The sequence below is a fragment of the Pleurodeles waltl genome, chromosome 10 (assembly GCF_031143425.1).
Source record: "Pleurodeles waltl isolate 20211129_DDA chromosome 10, aPleWal1.hap1.20221129, whole genome shotgun sequence".
NCBI lineage: Eukaryota > Metazoa > Chordata > Amphibia > Caudata > Salamandridae > Pleurodeles > Pleurodeles waltl.
The window spans coordinates 27,970,889-27,997,673 of NC_090449.1; the positions used below are offsets into that span (position 1 = coordinate 27,970,889).

The 26,785-nt window shown below is 49.0% G+C and overlaps 1 protein-coding gene across 2 annotated transcripts in view; it reads left to right on the plus strand.

Moving 5' to 3' along the window:
• UBA1 (ubiquitin like modifier activating enzyme 1) overlaps positions 1–26,785 on the plus strand; it is a 293,145-nt gene that overhangs the window by 195,393 nt on the left and 70,967 nt on the right. For both annotated transcript variants that reach the window (XM_069209518.1, XM_069209517.1), the window contains exons 21-22: positions 17,441–17,529; positions 17,655–17,747. In XM_069209518.1, the coding sequence (XP_069065619.1) occupies positions 17,441–17,529; positions 17,655–17,747 (182 nt within the window). The remainder of the gene's footprint in view (positions 1–17,440; positions 17,530–17,654; positions 17,748–26,785) is intronic.

Consider the following 26,785-nt stretch of genomic DNA (forward strand, 5'->3'; position numbering starts at 1 on the left):
CCCTTAAATTTAGTATTTAAGGGCTACCCTAGAAAATTAGATTCCTGCAACTACAAGAAGAAGGACTGCCCAGCTGAAAACCCCTGCAGCGGAAGACCAGAAGACGACAACTGCCTTGGCTCCAGAAACTCACCGGCCTGTCTCCTGCCTTCCAAAGATCCTGCTCCAGCGACGCCTTCCAAAGGGACCAGCGACCTCGACATCCTCTGAGGACTGCCCCTGCTTCGAAAAGACAAGAAACTCCCGAGGACAGCGGACCTGCTCCAAGAAAAGCTGCAACTTTGTTTCCAGCAGCTTTAAAGAACCCTGCAAGCTCCCCGCAAGAAGCGTGAGACTTGCAACACTGCACCCGGCGACCCCGACTCGGCTGGTGGCGATCCAACACCTCAGGAGGGACCCCAGGACTACTCTAAGACTGTGAGTACCAAAACCTGTCCCCCCTGAGCCCCCACAGCGCCGCCTGCAGAGGGAATCCCGAGGCTTCCCCTGACCGCGACTCTTTGAATCCTAAGTCCCGACACCTGGGAGAGACCCTGCACCCGCAGCCCCCAGGACCTGAAGGACCGGACTTTCACTGGAGGAGTGACCCCCAGGAGTCCCTCTCCCTTGATCAAGTGGAGGTTTCCCCGAGGAACCCCCCCCTTGCCTGCCTGCAGCGCTGAAGAGATCCCTAGATCTCCCATTGACTTCCATTACAAACCCGACGCCTGTTTCTACACTGCACCCGGCCGCCCCCGCGCTGCTGAGGGTGAAATTTCTGTGTGGGCTTGTGTCCCCCCCGGTGCCCTACAAAACCCCCCTGGTCTGCCCTCCGAAGACGCGGGTACTTACCTGCAAGCAGACCGGAACCGGGGCACCCCCGTCTCTCCATTCTAGCCTATGTGTTTTGGGCACCACTTTGAACTCTGCACCTGACCGGCCCTGAGCTGCTGGTGTGGTGACTTTGGGGTTGCTCTGAACCACCAACGGTGGGCTACCTTGGACCAAGAACTGAACCCTGTAAGTGTCTTACTTACCTGGTAAAACTAACAAAAACTTACCTCCCCCAGGAACTGTGAAAATTGCACTAAGTGTCCACTTTTGAAATAGCTATTTGTGAATAACTTGAAAAGTATACATGCAATTGAAATGATTCAAAGTTCCTAATGTACTTACCTGCAATACCTTTCAAACAAGATATTACATGTTAAATTTGAACCTGTGGTTCTTAAAATAAACTAAGAAAAGATATTTTTCTATAACAAAACCTATTGGCTGGATTTGTCTGAGTGTGTGTACCTCATTTATTGTCTATGTGTATGTACAACAAATGCTTAACACTACTCCTTGGATAAGCCTACTGCTCGACCACACTACCACAAAATAGAGCATTAGTATTATCTCTTTTTGCCACTATCTTACCTCTAAGGGGAACCCTTGGACTCTGTGCATGCTATTCCTTACTTTGAAATAGCACATACAGAGCCAACTTCCTACATTGGTGGATCAGCGGTGGGGTACAAGACTTTGCATTTGCTGGACTACTCAGCCAATACCTGATCACACGACAAATTCCAAAATTGTCATTAGAAATTCATTTTTGCAATTTGAAATTTTTCAAAATTCTTAAAAGTCCTGCTAGGGCCTTGTGTGTTAAGTCCCTGTTTAGCATTGTCTTTTAGAGTTTAAAAGTTTGTTAAAAGTTTGAAATTAGATTCTAGAAACAGTTTTAGATTCTTTAAAAAGTATTCCAACTCTTAGCAGAATAATGTCTGATACAGAGATGCAGGTGGTGGAACTCGACACCACACCTTACCTCCATCTTAAGATGAGGGAGCTAAGGTCTCTCTGTAATAAAAAAATAACCATTGGCTCCAGACCTACCAAAATTCAGCTCCAGGAGCTGTTGGCAGAGTTTGAAAAAGCCAACCCCTCTGATGATGACCTCACAGAGGAAGAAATTAGTGACTTGGAGGCCAATGTCCCTCCTCCAGTCCTAAATAGGGAGAACAGGACCCCTCAAGTCCTGTCTCCAACTGTGTTAGTCAGAAATAGTGAGTCCCTCACAGGAGGGTCCCACATTTCTGAAATCACTGAGGATGCTCTCAGTGAAGATGACCTCCTGTTAGCCAGGATGGCCAAAAGATTGGCTTTAGAGAGACAGCTCCTAGCCATAGAAAGGGAAAGACAAGAGATGGGCCTAGGACCCATCAATGGTGGCAGCAATATAAATAGGGTCAGAGATTCTCCTGACATGTTAAAAATCCCCAAAGGGATTGTGACAAAATATGAAGATGGTGATGACATCACCAAGTGGTTCACAGCTTTTGAGAGGGCTTGTGTAACCAGAAAAGTGAACCGATCTCACTGGGGTGCTCTCCTTTGGGAAATGTTCACTGGAAAGTGTAGGGATAGACTCCTCACACTCTCTGGAAAAGATGCAGAATCTTATGACCTCATGAAGGGTACCCTGATTGAGGGCTTTGGATTCTCCACTGAGGAGTACAGGATTAGGTTCAGGGGGGCTCAAAAATCCTCGAGCCAGACCTGGGTTGACTTTGTTGACTACTCAGTGAAAACACTAGATGGTTGGATTCAAGGCAGTGGTGTAAGTAATTATGATGGGCTGTACAATTTATTTGTGAAAGAACACCTGTTAAGTAATTGTTTCAATGATAAACTGCATCAGCATCTGGTAGACCTAGGACCAATTTCTCCCCAAGAATTGGGAAAGAAGGCGGACCATTGGGTCAAGACAAGGGTGTCCAAGACTTCAACAGGGGGTGACCAAAAGAAAGGGGTCACAAAGACTCCCCAGGGGAAGGGTGATGAGACAACCAAAACTAAAAATAGTAAAGAGTCTTCTACAGGCCCCCAAAAACCTGCACAGGAGGGTGGGCCCAGAGCCTCTTCACAAAACAATGGGTACAAGGGTAAAAACTTTGATCCCAAAAAGGCCTGGTGTCATAGCTGTAAACAGCATGGACACCAAACTGGAGACAGGGCCTGTCCCAAGAAAGGTTCCACTCCAAACTCCCATCCAGGTAACACTGGTATGGCTAGTCTCCAAGTGGGATCAACAGTGTGCCCAGAGCAAATCAGGGTCCACACTGAAGCTATTCTAGTTTCTGAGGGTGGGGTGGATTTAGCCACACTAGCTGTCTGGCCGCCTAACATGCAAAAATACAGACAGCAACTCTTAATTAATGGGACTAGAATAGAAGGCCTGAGGGATACAGGTGCCAGTGTCACCATGGTGACAGAGAAACTGGTTTCCCCTGGCCAATACCTGACTGGAAAAACTTACACAGTCACCAACGCTGACAATCAGAGAAAAGTACATCCCATGGCAATGGTTACTTTAGAATGGGGAGGGGTCAATGGCCTGAAACAGGTGGTGGTCTCCTCAAATATCCCAGTGGACTGTCTGCTTGGAAATGACCTGGAGTCCTCAGCATGGGCTGAGGTAGAACTAAAAACCCATGCAGCAATGCTGGGTATCCCTGAACTGGTGTGTGTGAAAACAAGAGCACAGTGCAAGGCACAGGGTGAACAAGTAGAGCTGGAGTCTGGAAGAATGGCCCAGCCTACCAAGAGAACAGGAAAGTCAGTTGGGAAACCAACTACAACACAGCAAAAGAAAGGGAACCTCTCTTCTCAGGAAGAAGTTCTGCCCTCTGAGGGAACTGAGCCTTTGGAGCTTGAACCTTATCAGGTTGAGCTCTTAGGCCCAGGGGGACCCTCAAGGGAGGAGCTGTGTAAGGGACAAGAAACCTGTCCCTCTCTTGAAGGCCTTAGGCAGCAAGCTGCTGAAGAGTCCAAAGGCAAGAAAAATGGAACGCATAGGGTCTATTGGGAAGATGGACTCCTGTACACTGAGGCCAGAGACCCCAAACCTGGTCCCACTAGGAGAGTGGTAGTGCCTCAGCTGTTCAGGAAGTTCATCCTAACATTGGCCCATGACATTCCCCTTGCTGGACATTTGGGACAAACCAAGACGTGGGAGAGGTTAGTCAACCACTTCTACTGGCCCAGTATGTCCAACATGGTTAAGTAGTTTTGCCTCTCCTGCCCCACCTGTCAAGCCAGTGGTAAGACAGGTGGGCATCCAAAGGCCCCCCTCATTCCACTTCCAGTGGTGGGGGTTCCCTTTGAAAGAGTGGGTGTGGACATAGTTGGTCCACTAGAACCTCCCACAGCCTCAGGAAATATGTATATCCTGGTAGTAGTGGATCATGCTACCAGGTATCCTGAAGCTATTCCCCTTAGGTCGACTACTGCCCCTGCAGTAGCCAAGGCCCTCATTGGTATCTTTACCAGAGTGGGTTTCCCTAAGGAGGTGGTGTCTGACAGAGGTACCAACTTCATGTCAGCATACCTAAAGCACATGTGGAATGAGTGTGGAGTGACTTATAAATTCACTACACCATACCATCCACAAACTAATGGCTTGGTTGAGAGATTCAACAAGACATTAAAAGGCATGATCATGGGGCTCCCAGAAAAACTCAAAAGGAGATGGGATGTCCTCTTGCCATGTCTGCTTTTCGCTTACAGAGAGGTGCCACAGAAAGGAGTAGGATTCTCACCCTTTGAACTTCTGTTTGGTCATCCTGTAAGGGGACCACTTGCCCTTGTTAAAGAAGGCTGGGAGAGACCTCTCCATGAGCCTAAACAGGACATAGTGGACTATGTACTTGGCCTTCGCTCTAGAATGGCAGAGTACATGGAAAAGGCAACCAAAAACCTTGAGGCCAGCCAACAGCTCCAGAAGTTTTGGTATGACCAAAAGGCTGCACTGGTTGAGTTCCAACCAGGGCAGAAAGTCTGGGTTCTGGAGCCTGTGGCTCCCAGGGCACTCCAGGACAAATGGAGTGGCCCTTACCCAGTACTAGAAAGGAAGAGTCAGGTCACCTACCTGGTGGACCTGGGCACAAGCAGGAGCCCCAAGAGGGTGATCCATGTGAACCGCCTTAAGCTCTTCCATGACAGGGCTGATGTGAATCTGTTGATGGTAACAGATGAGGATCAGGAGGCAGAGAGTGAACCTCTCCCTGATCTTCTGTCATCAGACCCAAAAGATGGCTCAGTAGATGGAGTGATCTACTCAGACACCCTCTCTGGCCAACAGCAAGCTGATTGTAGGAGAGTCCTACAACAGTTTCCTGAACTCTTCTCCTTAACCCCTGGTCAGACACACCTGTGTACCCATGATGTGGACACAGGAGACAGCATGCCTGTCAAAAACAAAATCTTTAGACAGTCTGACCATGTGAAGGAAAGCATCAAGGTGGAAGTCCACAAGATGCTGGAATTGGGAGTAATTGAACGCTCTGACAGCCCCTGGGCTAGCCCAGTGGTCTTAGTCCCCAAACCTCACACCAAAGATGGAAAGAAAGAGATGAGGTTTTGTGTGGACTACAGAGGGCTCAATTCTGTCACCAAGACAGATGCTCATCCAATTCCAAGAGCTGATGAGCTCATAGATAAATTAGGTGCTGCCAAATTCTTAAGTACCTTTGACTTGACAGCAGGGTACTGGCAAATAAAAATGGCACCTGGAGCAAAAGAGAAAACAGCATTCTCCACACCTGATGGGCATGATCAGTTTACTGTTATGCCCTTTGGTTTAAAGAATGCCCCTGCCACCTTCCAAAGGTTGGTGAATCAAGTCCTTGCTGGCTTGGAGTCCTTTAGCACAGCTTATCTTGATGATATTGCTGTCTTTAGCTCCACCTGGCAGGATCACCTGGTCCACCTGAAGAAGGTTTTGAAGGCCCTGCAATCTGCAGGCCTCTCTATCAAGGCATCCAAATGCCAGATAGGGCAGGGAACTGTGGTTTACTTGGGCCACCTTGTAGGTGGAGGCCAAGTTCAGCCACTCCAACCCAAGATCCAGACTATTCTGGACTGGGTAGCTCCAAAAACCCAGACTCAAGTCAGGGCATTCCTTGGCTTGACTGGGTATTACAGGAGGTTTGTGAAGGGATATGGATCCATTGTGACAGCCCTCACTGAACTCACCTCCAAGAAAATGCCCAAGAAAGTGAACTGGACTGTGGAATGCCAACAGGCCTTTGACACCCTGAAACAAGCAATGTGCTCAGCACCAGTTCTAAAAGCTCCAGATTATTCTAAGCAGTTCATTGTGCAGACTGATGCCTCTGAACATGGGATAGGGGCAGTTTTGTCCCAAACAAATGATGGCCTTGACCAGCCTGTTGCTTTCATTAGCAGGAGGTTACTCCCCAGGGAGCAGCGTTGGAGTGCCATTGAGAGGGAGGCCTTTGCTGTGGTTTGGTCCCTGAAGAAGCTGAGACCATACCTCTTTGGGACTCACTTCCTAGTTCAAACTGACCACAGACCTCTCAAATGGCTGATGCAAATGAAAGGTGAAAATCCTAAACTGTTGAGGTGGTCCATCTCCCTACAGGGAATGGACTTTATAGTGGAACACAGACCTGGGACTGCCCATGCCAATGCAGATGGCCTTTCCAGGTTCTTCCACTTAGAAAATGAAGACTCTCTTGGGAAAGGTTAGTCTCATCCTCTTTCGTTTGGGGGGGGGTTGTGTAAGGAAATGCCTCCTTGGCATGGTTGCCCCCTGACTTTTTGCCTTTGCTGATGCTATGTTTACAATTGAAAGTGTGCTGAGGCCTGCTAACCAGGCCCCAGCACCAGTGTTCTTTCCCTAACCTGTACTTTTGTATCCACAATTGACAGACCCTGGCATCCAGATAAGTCCCTTGTAACTGGTACTTCTAGTACCAAGGGCCCTGATGCCAAGGAAGGTCTCTAAGGGCTGCAGCATGTCTTATGCCACCCTGGAGACCTCTCACTCAGCACAGACACACTGCTTGCCAGCATTTGTGTGCTAGTGAGGACAAAACGAGTAAGTCGACATGGCACTCCCCTCAGGGTGCCATGCCAGCCTCTCACTGCCTATGCAGTATAGGTAAGACACCCCTCTAGCAGGCCTTACAGCCCTAAGGCAGGGTGCACTATACCATAGGTGAGGGTACCAGTGCATGAGCATGGTACCCCTACAGTGTCTAAACAAAACCTTAGACATTGTAAGTGCAGGGTAGCCATAAGAGTATATGGTCTGGGAGTCTGTCAAACACGAACTCCACAACACCATAATGGCTACTCTGAAAACTGGGAAGTTTGGTATCAAACTTCTCAGCACAATAAATGCACACTGATGCCAGTGTACATTTTATTGTAAAATACACCACAGAGGGCACCTTAGAGGTGCCCCCTGAAACTTAACCGACTGTCTGTGTAGGCTGACTAGTTCCAGCAGCCTGCCACACCAGACACATGTTGCTGGCCCCATGGGGAGAGTGCCTTTGTCACTCTGAGGCCAGTAACAAAGCCTGCACTGGGTGGAGATGCTAACACCTCCCCCAGGCAGGAGCTGTAACACCTGGCGGTGAGCCTCAAAGGCTCACCCCTTTGTCACAGCCCAGCAGGGCACTCCAGCTTAGTGGAGTTGCCCGCCCCCTCCGGCCACGGCCCCCACTTTTGGCGGCAAGGCTGGAGGGAACAAAGAAAGCAACAAGGAGGAGTCACTGGCCAGTCAGGACAGCCCCTAAGGTGTCCTGAGCTGAGGTGACTCTGACTTTTAGAAATCCTCCATCTTGCAGATGGAGGATTCCCCCAATAGGGTTAGGATGGTGACCCCCTCCCCTTGGGAGGAGGCCCAAAGAGGGTGTACCCACCCTCAGGGCTAGTAGCCATTGGCTACTAACCCCCCAGACCTAAACACGCCCTTAAATTTAGTATTTAAGGGCTACCCTGAACCCTAGAAAATTAGATTCCTGCAACTACAAGAAGAAGGACTGCCCAGCTGAAAACCCCTGCAGCGGAAGACCAGAAGACGACAACTGCCTTGGCTCCAGAAACTCACCGGCCTGTCTCCTGCCTTCCAAAGATCCTGCTCCAGCGACGCCTTCCAAAGGGACCAGCGACCTCGACATCCTCTGAGGACTGCCCCTGCTTCGAAAAGACAAGAAACTCCCGAGGACAGCGGACCTGCTCCAAGAAAAGCTGCAACTTTGTTTCCAGCAGCTTTAAAGAACCCTGCAAGCTCCCCGCAAGAAGCGTGAGACTTGCAACACTGCACCCGGCGACCCCGACTCGGCTGGTGGCGATCCAACACCTCAGGAGGGACCCCAGGACTACTCTAAGACTGTGAGTACCAAAACCTGTCCCCCCTGAGCCCCCACAGCGCCGCCTGCAGAGGGAATCCCGAGGCATCCCCTGACCGCGACTCTTTGAATCCTAAGTCCCGACACCTGGGAGAGACCCTGCACCCGCAGCCCCCAGGACCTGAAGGACCGGACTTTCACTGGAGGAGTGACCCCCAGGAGTCCCTCTCCCTTGATCAAGTGGAGGTTTCCCCGAGGAACCCCCCCCTTGCCTGCCTGCAGCGCTGAAGAGATCCCTAGATCTCCCATTGACTTCCATTACAAACCCGACGCCTGTTTCTACACTGCACCCGGCCGCCCCCGCGCTGCTGAGGGTGAAATTTCTGTGTGGGCTTGTGTCCCCCCCGGTGCCCTACAAAACCCCCCTGGTCTGCCCTCCGAAGACACGGGTACTTACCTGCAAGCAGACCGGAACCGGGGCACCCCCGTCTCTCCATTCTAGCCTATGTGTTTTGGGCACCACTTTGAACTCTGCACCTGACCGGCCCTGAGCTGCTGGTGTGGTGACTTTGGGGTTGCTCTGAACCACCAACGGTGGGCTACCTTGGACCAAGAACTGAACCCTGTAAGTGTCTTACTTACCTGGTAAAACTAACAAAAACTTACCTCCCCCAGGAACTGTGAAAATTGCACTAAGTGTCCACTTTTGAAATAGCTATTTGTGAATAACTTGAAAAGTATACATGCAATTGAAATGATTCAAAGTTCCTAATGTACTTACCTGCAATACCTTTCAAACAAGATATTACATGTTAAATTTGAACCTGTGGTTCTTAAAATAAACTAAGAAAAGATATTTTTCTATAACAAAACCTATTGGCTGGATTTGTCTCTGAGTGTGTGTACCTCATTTATTGTCTATGTGTATGTACAACAAATGCTTAACACTACTCCTTGGATAAGCCTACTGCTCGACCACACTACCACAAAATAGAGCATTAGTATTATCTCTTTTTGCCACTATCTTACCTCTAAGGGGAACCCTTGGACTCTGTGCATGCTATTCCTTACTTTGAAATAGCACATACAGAGCCAACTTCCTACAAGCTCACTGCTAGGTGTTACAGTTCCTGCAGGGGGGAGGTGTGAAGCACCTCCACCCAGAGCAGGCTTTGTTTCTGTCCTCAGAGAGCACAAAGGCTCTCACCGCATGAGGTCAGACACTCGTCTCTCAGCAGCAGGCTGGCACAGACCAGTCAGTCCTGCACTGAACAATTGGGTAAAATACAGGGGGTATCTCTAAGATGCCCTCTGTGTGCATTTTTTAATAAATCCAACACTGGCATCAGTGTGGGTTTATTATTCTGAGAAGTTTGATACTAAACTTCCCAGTATTCAGTGTAGCCATTATGGAGCTGTGGAGTTCGTTTTTGACAGACTCCCAGCCCATATACTCTTATGGCTACCCTGCACTTACAATGTCTAAGGTTTTGCTTAGACACTGTAGGGGCATAGTGCTCATGCACATATGCCCTCACCTGTGGTATAGTGCACCCTGCCTTAGGGCTGTAAGGCCTACTAGAGGGGTGACTTACCTATGCCACAGGCAGTGGGAGGTTGGCATGGCACCCTGAGGGGAGTGCCATGTCGACTTAGTCATTTTCTCCCCATCAGCACACACAAGCTGGCAAGCAGTGTGTCTGTGCTGAGTGAGGGGTCCCTAGGGTGGCATAAGACATGCTGCAGCCCTTAGAGACCTTCCCTGGCATCAGGGCCCTTGGTACCAGGGGTACCAGTTACAAGGGACTTACCTAGGTGCCAGGGTTGTGCCAATTGTGGAAACAATGGTACATTTTAGGTGAAAGAACACTGGTGCTGGGGCCTGGTTAGCAGGGTCCCAGCACACTTCTCAGTCAAGTCAGCATCAGTATCAGGCAAAAAGTGGGGGGTAACTGCAACAGGGAGCCATTTCTTTACACAAGCCCCCCCCCCCCAGCCCACAGGCCAGGAGACTCAGCCAAAGCTGGAAGAGTCTTCCTAGTCTGTCAGGCGAGGAAGAGTAGAGGAAATAGGCTGGTTTGTTGCAGGGCCTACTCTGCCTTACATCCTCCTGTTCAGGTCATTCCCTCTGGGGAACTGACCCACTTCCACAGTGATAGGACCTAGTCTGAATTGCCTCTTGTCTGTGTCTTTAATGTCTCCACCCATTCTCTCTATTTTGAGGTTAGAGGTATCCACCTCTGCTAATCTTATCTTAGCCAGGGTCACCCCTAGCTTACCCAAAGAGGTTACCCAGAGCTGGAGTAACCCCACCATGACCAACAGGGTCAGGGGGCCTAACTTGCTATTTGACATGGGGTCAGACCACCATGCCAAGGATAGTGCAGCCATAAAGGCTAACACCCAGCAGAGGCCACTGACAGCTGTCAGTGCCCAGAACCACACCTTTAGCTCTTCACCTACAAGGGAAGGGGCTAAGTTACAGGTTTCTTTGGGTTCAGGGTGCCTGTCTGCTGTATTAGAATGGGGGGTTACCACATCTTGTAGTAAACACCCTTCTTCCACTCTTTCTTCTGTTAGCTGAGGAGCCACCCACTCAGGCTGAACAGTTGCCTGACTAGCCAGGACTTCTTGTGGGTCAGGTTGGACTTTACCAGTGCCACTTTTGGAGTTCTCCCCTACTGGAGCAGAATCTCCTTGGCTTGCTGGAACCTTGGCTAAAGGTTGTCCACCCTTCCTACACTGTTTTCTTTTCTTTTTCTTCTGGGGCCTACTTGCATTTACTGCAGAGGCAGGAACTCCAGAATCCTTGGGAGAGGACTGGCACTGGACCAGTTCCTCTCTTGGGCTCTGACTAACCTCTGGGTAGTCATTTCCAAGGAGACAATCCAGGGGGAGGTCTGTACTGACTACCACCCTTCTCCAGCTAAAAGTCCCACCCACTTCTATGGGCACAAAAGCCACAGGCCTATTAGTGACCCTGTCTGGGCTAACTCTTACTCTGGCCATCTCACCTGGGATGTATTGGTTTGAGAACACCAGCCTGTCATGCACAATAGTGTGGCTGGGATTCCATTCACCTGTAGGTGGTGGAAGTGTCTACTTCCCTCTGGAATCTCCAACTCACCTGTTGGGCCCTTTTTCCAGTTGAAGGCTATGAAGACCTCCTCATCTGAGGAGTCATCTCCAATGGCTACACTGGTTACCCCTGGGATTTTTCTAGGGGGTTTGTTTTTGGGACAAGAAGTGTCCTTGGTGTGGTGCCCTGTCTGTTTACAGTTATGGCACCATGCCTTAGTGGCATCCCAGCTCTTACCCTGGTACCCACCTTTGTTTTGGGTTGTGTCTCTGGGCCCACCCACCTGGTCTGGTTTTTGGGGGCCTACAGGGGACTCTTTTTCTTTGTTTCTAGTGTCACCCACTTTCTCCTGGGGAGGCTTTGTAACCCCTTTCTTTTGGTCACCCCCAGTGGAAGTTTTGGTTACCCTAGTCTTGACCCAGTGGTCTGCCTTCTTTGCCAATTCTTGGGGAGAAATTAGACCTAGGTCTACCAGATACTGATGCAACTTTTCATTGAAGCAGTTACTTAAAATGTGTTCTTTCATAAACAAATTATAAAGCCCAACATAGTCATACACTTCATTTCCAGTTACCCAACCATCCAGTGTTTTCACTGAGTAGTCAACATAATCAACCCAGGTCTGGCTCGAGGATTTTTGAGCCCCCCCTGAATCTAATCCTATACTCCTCAGTGGAGAATCCAAAGCCCTCAATCAGGGTACCCTTCATGAGGTCATAAGATTCTGCATCTTTTCCAGAGAGTGTGAGGAGTCTATCCCTACACTTTCCTGTGAACATTTCCCAAAGGAGAGCACCCCAGTGAGATTTGTTCACTTTTCTGGTTACACAAGCCCTCTCAAAAGCTGTGAACCATTTGGTGATGTCATCACCATCTTCATATTTAGTTACAATCCCTTTAGGGATTTTCAACATGTCAGGAGAATCTCTGACCCTATTTATGTTGCTGCCACCATTGATGGGTCCTAGGCCCATCTCTTGTCTTTACCTTTCTATGGCTAGGATCTGTTTTTCCAAAGCCAATCTTTTGGCCATCCTGGCTAACTGGATGTCCTCTTCACTGGAGTTACCTTCAGTGATTTCAGAGAGGCTGGACCCTCCTGTGAGGGAGCCAGCATTTCTGACTACTATTTTTGGAGTCAGGGTTTGAGAGACCCTGTTCTCCCTAAATAGGACTGGTAGGGGGGAATTTTCCTCCAAGTCACTATCTTCATCCTCTGTGTTGCCATCCTCAGAGGGGTTGGCTTTTTCAAACTCTGCCAAAAGCTCCTGGAGCTGTACTTTGGTAGGTTTGGAGCCCATTGCTATTTTCTTTAGTTTACAGAGTGACCTCAGCTCTCTCATCTGTAGATGGAGGTAAGGTGTGGTGTCGAGTTCCACCACATTCACATCTGTGCTAGACATTTTGCTTCTAAAAGTTGGAATACTTTTTAAGAATCTAAAACTGGTTCTAGAATCTAATTCAAACTTTTACAAACTTTTAAACTCTAAAAGAAATGCTAAACAGGATCTAACACAAGGCCCTAGCAGGTCTTTTAAGAATTTAGAAAACTTTTCAAATTGCAAAAATCAATTTCTAATGACAATTTTGGAATTTGTCGTGTGATCAGGTATTGGCTGAGTAGTCCAGCAAATGCAAAGTCTTGTACCCCACCGCTGATCCACCAATGTAGGAAGTTGGCTCTGTATGTGCTATTTCAAAGTAAGGAATAGAATGCACAGAGTCCAAGGGTTCCCCTTAGAGGTAAAATAGTGGTAAAAATAGATAATACTAATGCTCTATTTTGTGGTAGTGTGGTCGAGCAGTAGGCTTATCCAAGGAGTAGTGTTAAGCATTTGTTGTACATAGACAATAAATGAGGTACACACACTCAGAGACAAATCCAGCCAATAGGTTTTGTTATAGAAAAATATATTTTCTTAGTTTATTTTAAGAACCACAGGTTCAAATTTAACATGTAATATCTTGTTTGAAAGGTATTGCAGGTAAGTACATTAAGAACTTTGAATCATTTCAATTGCATGTATACTTTTCAAGTTATTCACAAATAGCTATTTCAAAAGTGGACACTTAGTGCAATTTTCACAGTTCCTGGGGGAGGTAAGTTTTTGTTAGTTTTACCAGGTAAGTAAGACACTTACAGGGTTCAGTTCTTGGTCCAAGGTAGCCCACCGTTGGGGGTTCAGAGCAACCCCAAAGTCACCACACCAGCAGCTCCGGGCCGGTCAGGTGCAGAGTTCAAAGTGGTGCCCAAAACGCATAGGCTAGAATGGAGAGAAGGGGGTGCCCCGGTTCCGGTCTGCTTGCAGGTAAGTACCCGCGTCTTCGGAGGGCAGACCAGGGGGGTTTTGTAGGGCACCGGGGGGGGACACAAGCCCACACAGAAATTTCACCCTCAGCAGCGCGGGGGCAGCCGGGTGCAGTGTAGAAACAAGCGTCGGGTTTTCAATGTTAGTCTATGAGAGATCAAGGGATCTCTTCAGCGCTGCAGGCAGGCAAGGCGGGGGCTTCCTCGGGGAAACCTCCACTTGGGCAAGGGAGAGGGACTCCTGGGGGTCACTTCTGCAGTGAAAGTCCGGTCCTTCAGGTCCTGGGGGCTGCGGGTGCAGGGTCTTTTCCAGGCGTCGGGACTTAGGTTTCAGAGAGTCGCGGTCAGGGGAAGCCTCGGGATTCCCTCTGCAGGCGGCGCTGTGGGGGCTCAGGGGGGACAGGTTTTGGTACTCACAGTCGTAGAGTAGTCCGGGGGTCCTCCCTGAGGTGTTGGTTCTCCACCAGCCGAGTCTGGGTCGCCGGGTGCAGTGTTGCAAGTCTCACGCTTCTTGCGGGGAGTTGCAGGGTTCTTTAAAGCTGCTTCTTGAAACAAAGTTGCAGTCTTTTTGGAGCAGGTCCGCTGTCCTCAGGAGTTTCTTGTCGTCGTCGAAGCAGGGCAGTCCTCAGAGGATTCAGAGGTCGCTGGTCCCTTTGGAAGGCGTCGCTGGAGCAGAGTTCTTTGGAAGGCAGGAGACAGGCCGGTGAGTTTCTGGAGCCAAGGCAGTTGTTGTCTTCTGGTCTTCCTCTGCAGGGGTTTTCAGCTAGGCAGTCCTTCTTGTAGTTGCAGGAATCTAATTTTCTAGGTTCAGGGAGAGCCCTTAAATACTAAATTTAAGGGCGTGTTTAGGTCTGGGGGGTTAGTAGCCAATGGCTACTAGCCCTGAGGGTGGGTACACCCTCTTTGTGCCTCCTCCCAAGGGGAGGGGGTCACATTCCTATCCCTATTGGGGGAATCCTCCTTCAAGATGGAGGATTTTTAAAAGTCAGAGGCACCTCAGCTCAGGACACCTTAGGGGCTGTCCTGACTGGCCAGTGACTCCTCCTTGTTTTTCTCATTATCTCTCCTGGACTTGCCGCCAAAAGTGGGGGCTGGGTCCAGGAGGCGGGCATCTCCACTAGCTGGAGTGCCCTGGGGCATTGTAACACGAAGCTTGAGCCTTTGAAGCTCACTGCTAGGTGTTACAGTTCCTGCAGGGGGGAGGTGTGAAGCACCTCCACCCAGAGCAGGCTTTGTTTCTGTCCTCAGAGAGCACAAAGGCTCTCACCGCATGAGGTCAGACACTCGTCTCTCAGCAGCAGGCTGGCACAGACCAGTCAGTCCTGCACTGAACAATTGGGTAAAATACAGGGGGTATCTCTAAGATGCCCTCTGTGTGCATTTTTTAATAAATCCAACACTGGCATCAGTGTGGGTTTATTATTCTGAGAAGTTTGATACTAAACTTCCCAGTATTCAGTGTAGCTATTATGGAGCTCTGGAGTTCGTTTTTGACAGACTCCCAGACCATATACTCTTATGGCTACCCTGCACTTACAATGTCTAAGGTTTTGCTTAGACACTGTAGGGGCATAGTGCTCATGCACATATGCCCTCACCTGTGGTATAGTGCACCCTGCCTTAGGGCTGTAAGGCCTACTAGAGGGGTGACTTACCTATGCCACAGGCAGTGGGAGGTTGGCATGGCACCCTGAGGGGAGTGCCATGTCGACTTAGTCATTTTCTCCCCATCAGCACACACAAGCTGGCAAGCAGTGTGTCTGTGCTGAGTGAGGGGTCCCTAGGGTGGCATAAGACATGCTGCAGCCCTTAGAGACCTTCCCTGGCATCAGGGCCCTTGGTACCAGGGGTACCAGTTACAAGGGACTTACCTAGGTGCCAGGGTTGTGCCAATTGTGGAAACAATGGTACATTTTAGGTGAAAGAACACTGGTGCTGGGGCCTGGTTAGCAGGGTCCCAGCACACTTCTCAGTCAAGTCAGCATCAGTATCAGGCAAAAAGTGGGGGGTAACTGCAACAGGGAGCCATTTCTTTACAGTGGACATTCTCACCCATAACTGAGGTCATATCACGCATCCTGTCCCAAGCTGGCGATTTGGCACCTGAGGTCCTAGATGTTTAACTATTCTCCCACAAGAATACATGAACATCTTGCAAAACTCTTGTCCCATAGACAAGCTACACAAGCAAGCCAAGTGGAAGAGAACTGTCCACTAGAACCTGCTGTCCAGGACATATGTTTACTTGGTCTCCAGTAGTCTGGCTTATTTTATACTTCTGTGTGCCTCACTTAGCTGCAATTGAAGCTTACACGCAAAATAGGGAACATTTCTCCTCCTACACACACACACACCAGTAGTTAAGGCTATATGCAGGGTCTCAATAGGGTCAAACCACCCCAACACATTTATCTCCTACCCCCAAGTGTGTTCCCGGGACCCATGTGGAGTCTCAACACACAGTCCTCACCAGACTGCTCCAGAAATGGAATGGGGAGCTAATATAGGTGCCACTCCCATGCGCTGCCATCAGTTCCTTTCCACAGCACCAGACGCAGATCCAGAGCTACCTCTCGTCTCTTTCGAGACCCACTTACCTCATGATCATACACTGTGCAAGGGAATTGTCACATCCCAAAACTGGTTTTAAACCTTGAAAAGACTCTGAAGCAAACTCTTGTCCTGCAGTGACTGCTCAGTGATTCTGAAGGCCATTTCGGACCACAAATCTACACGTGGTCAAGCATCAGAAGACCCCCATGTCGGGACTGGTCCAAGTCCAAACACCAATGCCACTCCTGGACCCAAGGTTGATCATCACATTCCAAATCCTCAGGCAAGTCCAAGGAAAAAAACATAAAAATCCAAACAGAATTCAACCCCATCCTGCCACTCTTGTACACCTGAGAAAATGTGAGGGTGTCGCCATGCAGCTCTGTCTCCCTACAACGTGTCCTGCACCCAACCCAAATTTCTACAGCCATCTGTGACTCCAAAGCAGAGCCAAGAGTTCTGCAAGGCCAGATTGCAACTCTTCTGATCCCTTCGGACTCCCTCTTGCGTGCATGCGGACCCCATGGAGTGAGAGGCCCTCAATTTTAGCTACCACCGGCAGGTTTGTCCTTGGCGCCAGTTGGGCCCTCGGTTATCCTTGCTGGACGTCTACCGGAGTCCTCGTCAGACTCCACCTCCACAGCCCATGCCAGCTCCTGGAATTTCAATGCCAGTGCAGACTCTAACGCTAGAGGACAAGGCACATCCTATTGTGTTTGCTCACTCAGTGAGCCCACCCCAAATGCAACATGGGCAATTGAACCGCAACCCTTGCCTTCCCTGTCTGAGCGGCATAACATCTGGTTCTGCAGGGCAGGTCTTGAAAATATTGCTACTAGGACCTCTAGGAAGAAAGTGGCCTTACACCTCTCTTGACACCGGCCTTGGCCCCACTCCTTGCTCCTCAATGGAGGAAAATGCCTGCTTCATATTGGTTATGTGGTAGGAAGCCGAAGTTTTTGACCTCTAGTTTCCCCATCTTGGCGGTTGAGACTCCAGTCCTGACTGCAGTCCTCCACAACCAGGGCAAACCAGTATTGAGTCCCTGTTGCCTTGTTAAGAGCCCTTACAGACATCATCCTGGGTGCCTGGGCCAAATCCTGCTTTGGTTCCCTTGTAAAATTGCCAGATTGCGCAGTCCAGTCAAACCGCAAACCATGTTAAAGGACCTTTTTATAGTGAGTATTACCAACAGTGCAACTTTCATTTACATGTTAGAGAACTAGTAAACTTCCTCAATTTTCAAAATTATCTTGTGGAATATGTCCTCTTTTCTCTAAATCGTTTGAATTTAAAATTGTGCATACATTTTTGGTTTGGGATTTGCTGACAATGTTTGCTTGATTCCTCTTCTCTTTGCTGTGCCAGATGACAGTCGATTGGAAGAGCTGAAGAACTTGCTTCCTAGACCAGACAAGTTGGCGCCCTTCAGAATGTTTCCCCTTGACTTTGAAAAGGTGAAGTGGTTTCCTACACATAGCTGGACCCTGAAAGGGATTCAAGTGCTATATTTGTCAGTTGTGGTTCATTGCGATCTGCCAGTGAAGCACTTGGATAATGTGTCTTTTTCGATTTACACTAGGATGACGACACCAACTTCCACATGGATTTCATTGTTGCTGCCTCCAACCTGCGGGCTGAGAACTATGATATTCCTGCAGCAGATCGGCATAAGGTAGGTGTAAAAAGTATTACCACTGCACTGGAGAAAAATGTTGCTATTGAGCATCTAAAACATTAATAGTGCGGAACTCCGAAATTGAAAAGGCGCTGGGGTTTATGAGATTAACCTTCTCACAGCAAAGATGTACAGTGAGTGTATGATTTCGGCTAACTTGTGACTGCAAATGTGCACGCAACATATCTGCCTAAATCTGTTTCCGATAGCAGGGATAGTGTTGGAGTGGTGCTGTCCACAGTGTATTTCTGAGCTGTGTTTAGCAGTCTCCAGCCACAGTCTCTCATACATTTAAGAAGCTGTTTTGTTGAACTAGTCAATCTCATCAGATGACACATTTTGACAATGAATACTTCTCTGCTGCGACCAAGTGGAATCTGTCTGCTTTATCCACGTGAGTTATTTGCTTTTGACTTCCTGGTTTTTGGACATTTACTGCCTGAGTCTCACTCAAGGTAAATTTATGGTAAATGGACAGAGTGCTAACTGCCAGTGTCTGCCTTTGCGGATAAGGCCGCTACTTCGCAGCTAGAAGAGGTTCTGGGCTGATACATGTGTACCCAAGTTTGTGCTGTGCATGTGAGACTACTGCCATGCATTGCCCTTTATCTGCCCGTTGCAGAAGGCACCCTTTAGGGTTTGGTACTGCCCTGGGGTGAGCCTCTTAGTGGGCATTCATAGTGCTTACTGAAGGTTCTGACGGGCTCAGACTGTTACATAACCTGCACTAAAGTACAGTTTTGTCCTACTTAGGCCTACAGGGTCTGTCAAGGTATCAATCTAGGGTTTAACATGTATCCAGAGACTAGAGCCACGGTCCGTTACATCACATCCACACTCCTTATCATACTTTAAGAATTGTCTTATTTCTCAGGCTCCGCTTCTAATCTGATTCCAGGTTTTTGTCACCACTTCTGGGCCAATTTAATTAGTCTTATGTCAATCTGGGGGACCAAAGGCCTCCGCACACGATAGAGCCATTAACTATGCCTCACCCAGTTCCTGGGCGTTACACAGTGACCTCTCTTTGGGTGGTGGTCTTGCTTTTTTTTCTGGGGGGGGGGTGTAAGCTAGACATATAACACTGGCGCTTCTATCCTGTGTCCTCTGTATGTGTACTGATCTCTAAAACTTGTTCAAGTTGGCGTAAAACCTGATTGGCACATTTATTTTCTTATAAGCCCATAGTATATAGTGCATACGTACATCCATGGTATAGAAATTTAAAGCCGCTTGTGGACTGCAACACCTGTTGTGCAATTTGCTCTGGTGGCAGTCAAAACATGGCTTTAGGCCCACCCTTTGTAGCCTGACAACAGCAGCTTGAGTCCTCCTGCACAGACCTGTCCAAATCACTTTTGACAGGTAGCAATACTTGATTTAAAATATTAAATAAGTCACCCCTGAACAGCCCTTTCTGCCCACAAGGTAGGGTGCATAATGTTTCAGTTGAACAAGTGTGACATTAGAAAGGACAGTTTCCTCCGTGACTAGGCCCAAAACTATATGTTCGATGGCATCTGTCGCTGTAGATACACATGTTGTGCATAGCCCGCCATCTGGTGTTGGGTCGGAGTGTTACAAGATGTTTTTCTTCAAAGAAGTCTTTCGAGTCACGGGACCGAGGGACTCCTCCTCTTTGTCTCCATTGCGCATGGGCGTAGACTCCATCTTCGATTGTTTTCTTTCCGCCATCGGGTTCGGACGTGTTCCTTTCGCTCCGGGTTTCGGAACGGAAAGTTAGCTAAATATCGGAAAATTACGTTGGTATTGTTGCGTTCGGGATCGGCTTAGTTAGAATCAACACCGAATCGAAGAGTGAAGAGCTCCGGTACCCTTCGGGGTAGTTTTCGATCCCCCGTCGGGGCCTGATCGGCCCGACCGCGTGTGAAACAACGCTGATGGAACAGACCCCGTTCCGTTTCTGTCCTAAATGCCACAACAAATACCCGTATACAGACCAACATTTGGTCTGTAACCTGTGCCTGTCGCCTGAGCACAGTGAAGAGACTTGCGAGGCCTGTCGTGCGTTCCGGTCCCGAAAAACACTCCGTGACCGTCAAGCCAGACGACTGCAGATGGCGTCCACGCCGACAGCTCACCGAGAGTTCGAGGAAGAAGGAACCTTCTCGATCCATGACTCGGACTCTGAGGAATTCGACGAACAAAAAACTGTGAGTAAGACGTCGAAGCCAGCACACAAGAAAAGTGACAAGGCCCAGGGGACGCCACTGCCACCAGGCCATGGCTCGACCCATAAATTCGGTGACCGACCATCGGCACCGAAAAAGGCCGAGATCGTCCGACTCCGGTCGAGACACCGGCACGCAGCCTTCTCGGGACCGAGAAAGTGCTGCTGGAAAACATCGACGCCGAGATAGCGGAGCCGAAACTGCTCGACTCAGAGACAGCGGCACCGAGGAAGATCGACGCCGAGAGGGTTCGACTCCGAAAAAGGTCACCTCTGAGCCGAAAAAGAGTACAGACAGGGTTTCGGTGCCAAAACGACCCGCAACCGACCCAACTACCGGTTCCTATTCAGAGGAGCAATCACTGTCCTCTCAGCTGCGAAAGCATAGATTTGAGGAAGAGTTGCAATCCACCGAAGTGGACCACACTCAGAAACGTATTTTTATACAGGAAGGAACAGGGAAAATAAGCACCCTTCCCCCTATTAGGAGAAAAAGGAGACTGGAGTTTGTCAGACCAAGCACCACAAACAAAAATGGTGAAAAAGGTAACTCCGCCACCCTCTCCTCCACCTGTAACTAACGTTTCACTGGCACAAACTCAATCACATTCCCCAGCTCACACCACCATGAGCCAAGGTGACCAGGACCAAGACGCATGGGACTTATACGACGCCCCAGTGTCGGACAACAGTCCAGAGGCGTATCCTACAAAGCCCTCACCACCGTAAGATAGCACAGCATACTCACAAGTGGTGGCTAGAGCAGCAGAGTTCCACAACGTGTCCCTACACTCGGAACCAGTCGAGGATGACTTCTTATTCAACACCCTCTCCTCCACCCATAGCTCCTACCAAAGCCTGCCTATGCTCCCAGGAATGCTTCGGCACGCAAAGGAAATCTTCAAGGAGCCGGTCAAGAGTAGAGCAATTACACCAAGAGTGGATAAGAAATATAAAGCACCTCCCACAGACCCTGTTTTCATCACCTCACAGCTGCCACCAGATTCCGTCGTAGTAGGAGCAGCTCGCAAGAGAGCCAACTCCCACACATCTGGGGATGCACCACCCCCAGATAAAGAGAGCCGCAAGTTCGATGCAGCCGGAAAGAGAGTTGCAGCACAAGCTGCAAACCAGTGGCGCATCGCTAACTCTCAAGCACTACTTGCGCGCTATGACAGAGCCCATTGGGACGAGATGCAACACCTCATTGAGCATCTACCCAAAGAGCTACAAAAAAGGGCGAAACAAGTGGTTGAGGAAGGACAGAACATATCTAATAATCAGATACGCTCCTCTATGGATGCAGCGGACACAGCTGCAAGAACAATTAGCACATCTGTGACTATAAGAAGGCACGCATGGCTACGAACGTCTGGTTTTAAACCAGAGATACAGCAGGCAGTGCTCAATATGCCATTCAATGAGAAACAACTGTTCGGAACAGAAGTGGACACGGCAATTGAGAAACTCAAAAAGGACACAGACACTGCTAAAGCCATGGGCGCACTCTACTCCCCGCAGAGCAGAGGCACTTACAGCACCTTCCGCAAAACAACCTTTAGAGGGGGGTTTCGGGGTCAGGCCACACAAGCCAGCACCTCACAGGCAACACTGTCCAGCTACCAGGGACAGTACCAAAGGGGAGGCTTTTGGGGCCAATACAGAGGACAATTCCCTAGGAATAGGGGAAAATTTCAAAGCCCCAAAACCCCTACAACCAAACAGTGACTCACAGGTCACTCATCCCCTCCACACAACACCAGTGGGGGGAAGAATAGGTCCGTATTACCAAGCATGGGAGGAAATAACTACAGACACTTGGGTCTTAGCAATTATCCAACATGGTTATTGCGTAGAATTTCTCCAAATCCCTCCAAACATACCACCAAAAGCACAGAATTTATCAAAACAACATTCAGACCTTCTGGAAATAGAAGTTCAAGCATTGTTGCAAAAGAACGCAATAGAACTAGTACCAAAGACGCAAATAAACACAGGAGTTTATTCACTGTACTTCCTAATACCAAAAAAGGACAAAACACTGAGACCAATCCTAGACCTCAGAACACTAAACACCTACATCAAATCAGAACACTTTCACATGGTCACGCTACAAGAAGTGTTACCATTGCTAAAGCAACAGGACTACATGACAACCTTAGATCTCAAAGACGCCTATTTCCACATACCAATACATCCGTCGCACAGGAAATACCTACGGTTCGTATTCAAAGGAATACATTACCAATTCAAAGTATTGCCCTTCGGTTTAACAACTGCACCAAGAGTCTTCACAAAGTGCCTAGCAGTAGTGGCTGCACACATCGGAAGGCAGCAAATACACGTATTCCCGTATCTAGCCGACTGGCTAATCAAGACCGACTGTAAAGAAATGGCTCCCTGTTGCAGTTACCCCCCACTTTTTGCCTGATACTGATGCTGACTTGACTGAGAAGTGTGCTGGGACCCTGCTAACCAGGCCCCAGCACCAGTGTTCCTTCACCTAAAATGTACCATTGTATCCACAATTGGCACACCCTGGCATTCAGATAAGTCCCTTGTAACTGGTACTTCTAGTACCAAGGGCCCTGATGCCAAGAAAGGTCTCTAAGGGCTGCAGCATGTCTTATGCCACCCTAGAGACCCCTCACTCAGCACAGACACACTGCTTACAAGCCTGTGTGTGCTGGTGAGAACAAAATGAGTAAGTCGACATGGCACTCCCCTCAGGGTGCCATGCCAGCCTCTCACTGCCTATGCAGTATAGGTAAGACACCCCTCTAGCAGGCCTTACAGCCCTAAGGCAGGGTGCACTATACCATAGGTGAGGGTACCAGTGCATGAGCACTGTGCCCCTACAGTGTCTAAGCAAAACCTTAGACATTGTAAGTGCAGGGTAGCCATAAGAGTATATGGTCTGGGAGTCTGTTTTACACGAACTCCACAGCACCATAATGGCTACATTGAAAACTGGGAAGTTTGGTATCAAACTTCTCAGCACAATAAATGCACACTGATGCCAGTGTACATTTTATTGCAAAATACACCCCAGAGGGCACCTTAGAGGTGCCCCCTGAAACTTAACCAACTAGCTGTGTAGGCTGACTGGTTCCAGCAGCCTGCCACACTAGAGACATGTTGCTGGCCCCATGGGGAGAGTGCCTTTGTCACTCTGAGGCCAGTAACAAAGCCTGCACTGGGTGGAGATGCTAACACCTCCCCCAGGCAGGAGCTGTGACACCTGGCGGTGAGCCTCAAAGGCTCACCCCTTTGTCACAACCCAGCAGGGCACTCCAGCTTAGTGGAGTTGCCCGCCCCCTCCGGCCACGGCCCCCACTTTTGGCGGCAAGGCTGGAGGGAACAAAGAAAGCAACAAGGAGGAGTCACTGGCCAGTCAGGACAGCCCCTAAGGTGTCCTGAGCTGAAGTGACTCTAACTTTTAGAAATCCTCCATCTTGCAGATGGAGGATTCCCCCAATAGGGTTCGGATTGTGACCCCCTCCCCTTGGGAGGAGGCACAAAGAGGGTGTACCCACCCTCAGGGCTAGTAGCCATTGGCTACTAACCCCCCCGACCTAAACACGCCCTTAAATTTAGTATTTAAGGGCTACCCTGAACCCTAGAAAATTAGATTCCTGCAACTACAAGAAGAAGGACTGCCCAGCTGAAAACCCCTGCAGCGGAAGACCAGAAGACGACAACTGCCTTGGCTCCAGAAACTCACCGGCCTGTCTCCTGCCTTCCAAAGATCCTGCTCCAGCGACGCCTTCCAAAGGGACCAGCGACCTCGACATCCTCTGAGGACTGCCCCTGCTTCGAAAAGACAAGAAACTCCCGAGGACAGCGGACCTGCTCCAAGAAAAGCTGCAACTTTGTTTCCAGCAGCTTTAAAGAACCCTGCAAGCTCCCCGCAAGAAGCGTGAGACTTGCAACACTGCACCCGGCGACCCCGACTCGGCTGGTGGCGATCCAACACCTCAGGAGGGACCCCAGGACTACTCTGATACTGTGAGTACCAAAACCTGTCCCCCCTGAGCCCCCACAGCGCCGCCTGCAGAGGGAATCCCGAGGCTTCCCCTGACCGCGACTCTTTGAACCTAAAGTCCCGACGCCTGGGAGAGACCCTGCACCCGCAGCCCCCAGGACCTGAAGGACCGGACTTTCACTGGAGAAGTGACCCCCAGGAGTCCCTCTCCCTTGCCCAAGTGGAGGTTTCCCCGAGGAATCCCCCCCTTGCCTGCCTGCAGCGCTGAAGAGATCCCGAGATCTCTCATAGACTAACATTGAAAACCCGACGCTTGTTTCTACACTGCACCCGGCCGCCCCCGCGCTGCTGAGGGTGAAATTTCTGTGTGGACTTGTGTCCCCCCCGGTGCCCTACAAAACCCCCCTGGTCTGCCCTCCGAAGACACGGGTACTTACCTGCAAGCAGACCGGAACCGGGGCACCCCCTTCTCTCCATTCTAGCCTATGTGTTTTGGGCACCACTTTGAACTCTGCACCTGACCGTCCCTGAGCTGCTGGTGTGGTGACTTTGGGGTTGCTCTGAACCCCCAACGGTGGGCTACCTTGGACCAAGAACTGAACCCTGTAAGTGTCCTACTTACCTGGTAAAACTAACCAAAAACTTACCTCCCCCAGGAACTGTGAAAATTGCACTAAGTGTCCACTTTTAAAACCGCTATTTGTCAATAACTTGAAAAGTATACATGCAATTTTGATGATTTGAAGTTCCTAAAGTACTTACCTGCAATACCTTTCGAATGAGATATTACATGTAGAATTTGAACCTGTGGTTCTTAAAATAAACTAAGAAAAGATATTTTTCTATATAAAAACCTATTGGCTGGATTTGTCTCTGAGTGTGTGTACCTCATTTATTGTCTTGTGTATGTACAACAAATGCTTAACACTACTCCTTGGATAAGCCTACTGCTCGACCACACTACCACAAAATAGAGCATTAGTATTATCTATTTTTACCACTATTTTACCTCTAAGGGGAACCCTTGGACTCTGTGCATGCTATTCCTTACTTTGAAATAGCACATACAGAGCCAACTTCCTACATTGGTGGATCAGCGGTGGGGTACAAGACTTTGCATTTGCTGGACTACTCAGCCAATACCTGATCACACGACAAATTCCAAAATTGTCATTAGAAATTGATTTTTGCAATTTGAAAAGTTTTCTAAATTCTTAAAAGACCTGCTAGGGCCTTGTGTTAGATCCTGTTTAGCATTTCTTTTAGAGTTTAAAAGTTTGTAAAAGTTTGAATTAGATTCTAGAACCAGTTGTAGATTCTTAAAAAGTATTCCAACTTTTAGAAGCAAAATGTCTAGCACAGATGTGACTGTGGTGGAACTCGACACCACACCTTACCTCCATCTTAAGATGAGGGAGCTAAGGTCACTCTGTAAAATAAAGAAAATAACAATGGGCCCCAAACCTACCAAAATACAGCTCCAGGAGCTTTTGGCAGAGTTTGAAAAGGCCAACCCCTCTGAGGGTGGCAACTCAGAGGAAGAGGATAGTGACTTGGAGGAAAATTCCCCCCTACCAGTCCTATCTAGGGAGAACAGGGTCCCTCAAACCCTGACTCCTAAAATAATAGTCAGAGATGCTGGTTCCCTCACAGGAGAGACCAACACCTCTGAAATCACTGAGGATAGCCTCAGTGAAGATGACCCCCTGTTAGCCAGGATGGTCAAAAGATTGGCTTTGGAAAAGCAGCTCCTAGCCATAGAAAGGGAAAGAAAAGAGATGGGCCTAGGTCCCATCGATGGTGGCAGCAACTTAAATAGGGTCAGAGACTCTCCTGACATCCTAAAAATCCCCAAAGGGATTGTAACAAAATATGAAGATGGTGATGACATCACCAAATGGTTCACAGCTTTTGAGAGGGCTTGTGTAACCAGAAAAGTAAACAGATCTCACTGGGGTGCTCTCCTTTGGGAAATGTTCACTGGAAAGTGTAGGGATAGACTCCTCACACTCTCTGGAAAAGATGCAGAATCTTATGACCTCATGAAGGGTACCCTGATTGAGGGCTTTGGATTCTCCACTGAGGAGTATAGAATTAGATTCAGGGGGGCTCAAAAATCCTCGAGCCAGACCTGGGTTGATTTTGTAGACTACTCAGTAAAAACACTAGATGGTTGGTTAACTGGAAATGAAGTGTGTGACTATGTTGGGCTTTATGATTTGTTTATGAAAGAACACATTTTAAGTAACTGCTTCAATGAAAAGTTGCATCAGTATCTGGTAGACCTAGGTCCAATTTCTCCCCAAGAATTGGGAAAGAAGGCAGACCACTGGGTCAAGACTAGGGTAACCAAAACTTCCACTGGGGGTGACCAAAAGAAAGGGGTTACAAAAACTCCCCAGGAGAAAGTGGGTGACACTAGAAACAAAGAAAAAGAGTCCTCTGTAGGCCCCCAAAAACCAGAACAGGTGGGTGGGCCCCAAGACACAACCCAAAACAAAGGTGGGTACCAGGGTAAGAACTGGGATGCCACTAAGGCCTGGTGCCACAACTGTAAACAGTCTGGGCACCACACCAAGGACACTTCTTGTCCCAAAAACAAACCCCAGAACAAAATTCCTGGGGTAACCAGTGTAGCCATGGGAGATGACTCCTCAGATGAGGAGGTCTTCCTAGCCTTCAACTGGAAACAGGGCCCAACAGGTGAGTTGGAGATTCCAGAGGGAAGTAGACACTTCCACCACCTACTGGTGAATGGAATCCCAACCACTGCCCTGAGAGACACTTGTGCCAGTCACACTATTGTGCATGACAGGCTGGTGCTCTCAAACCAGTACATCCCAGGTGAGACTGCCAGGG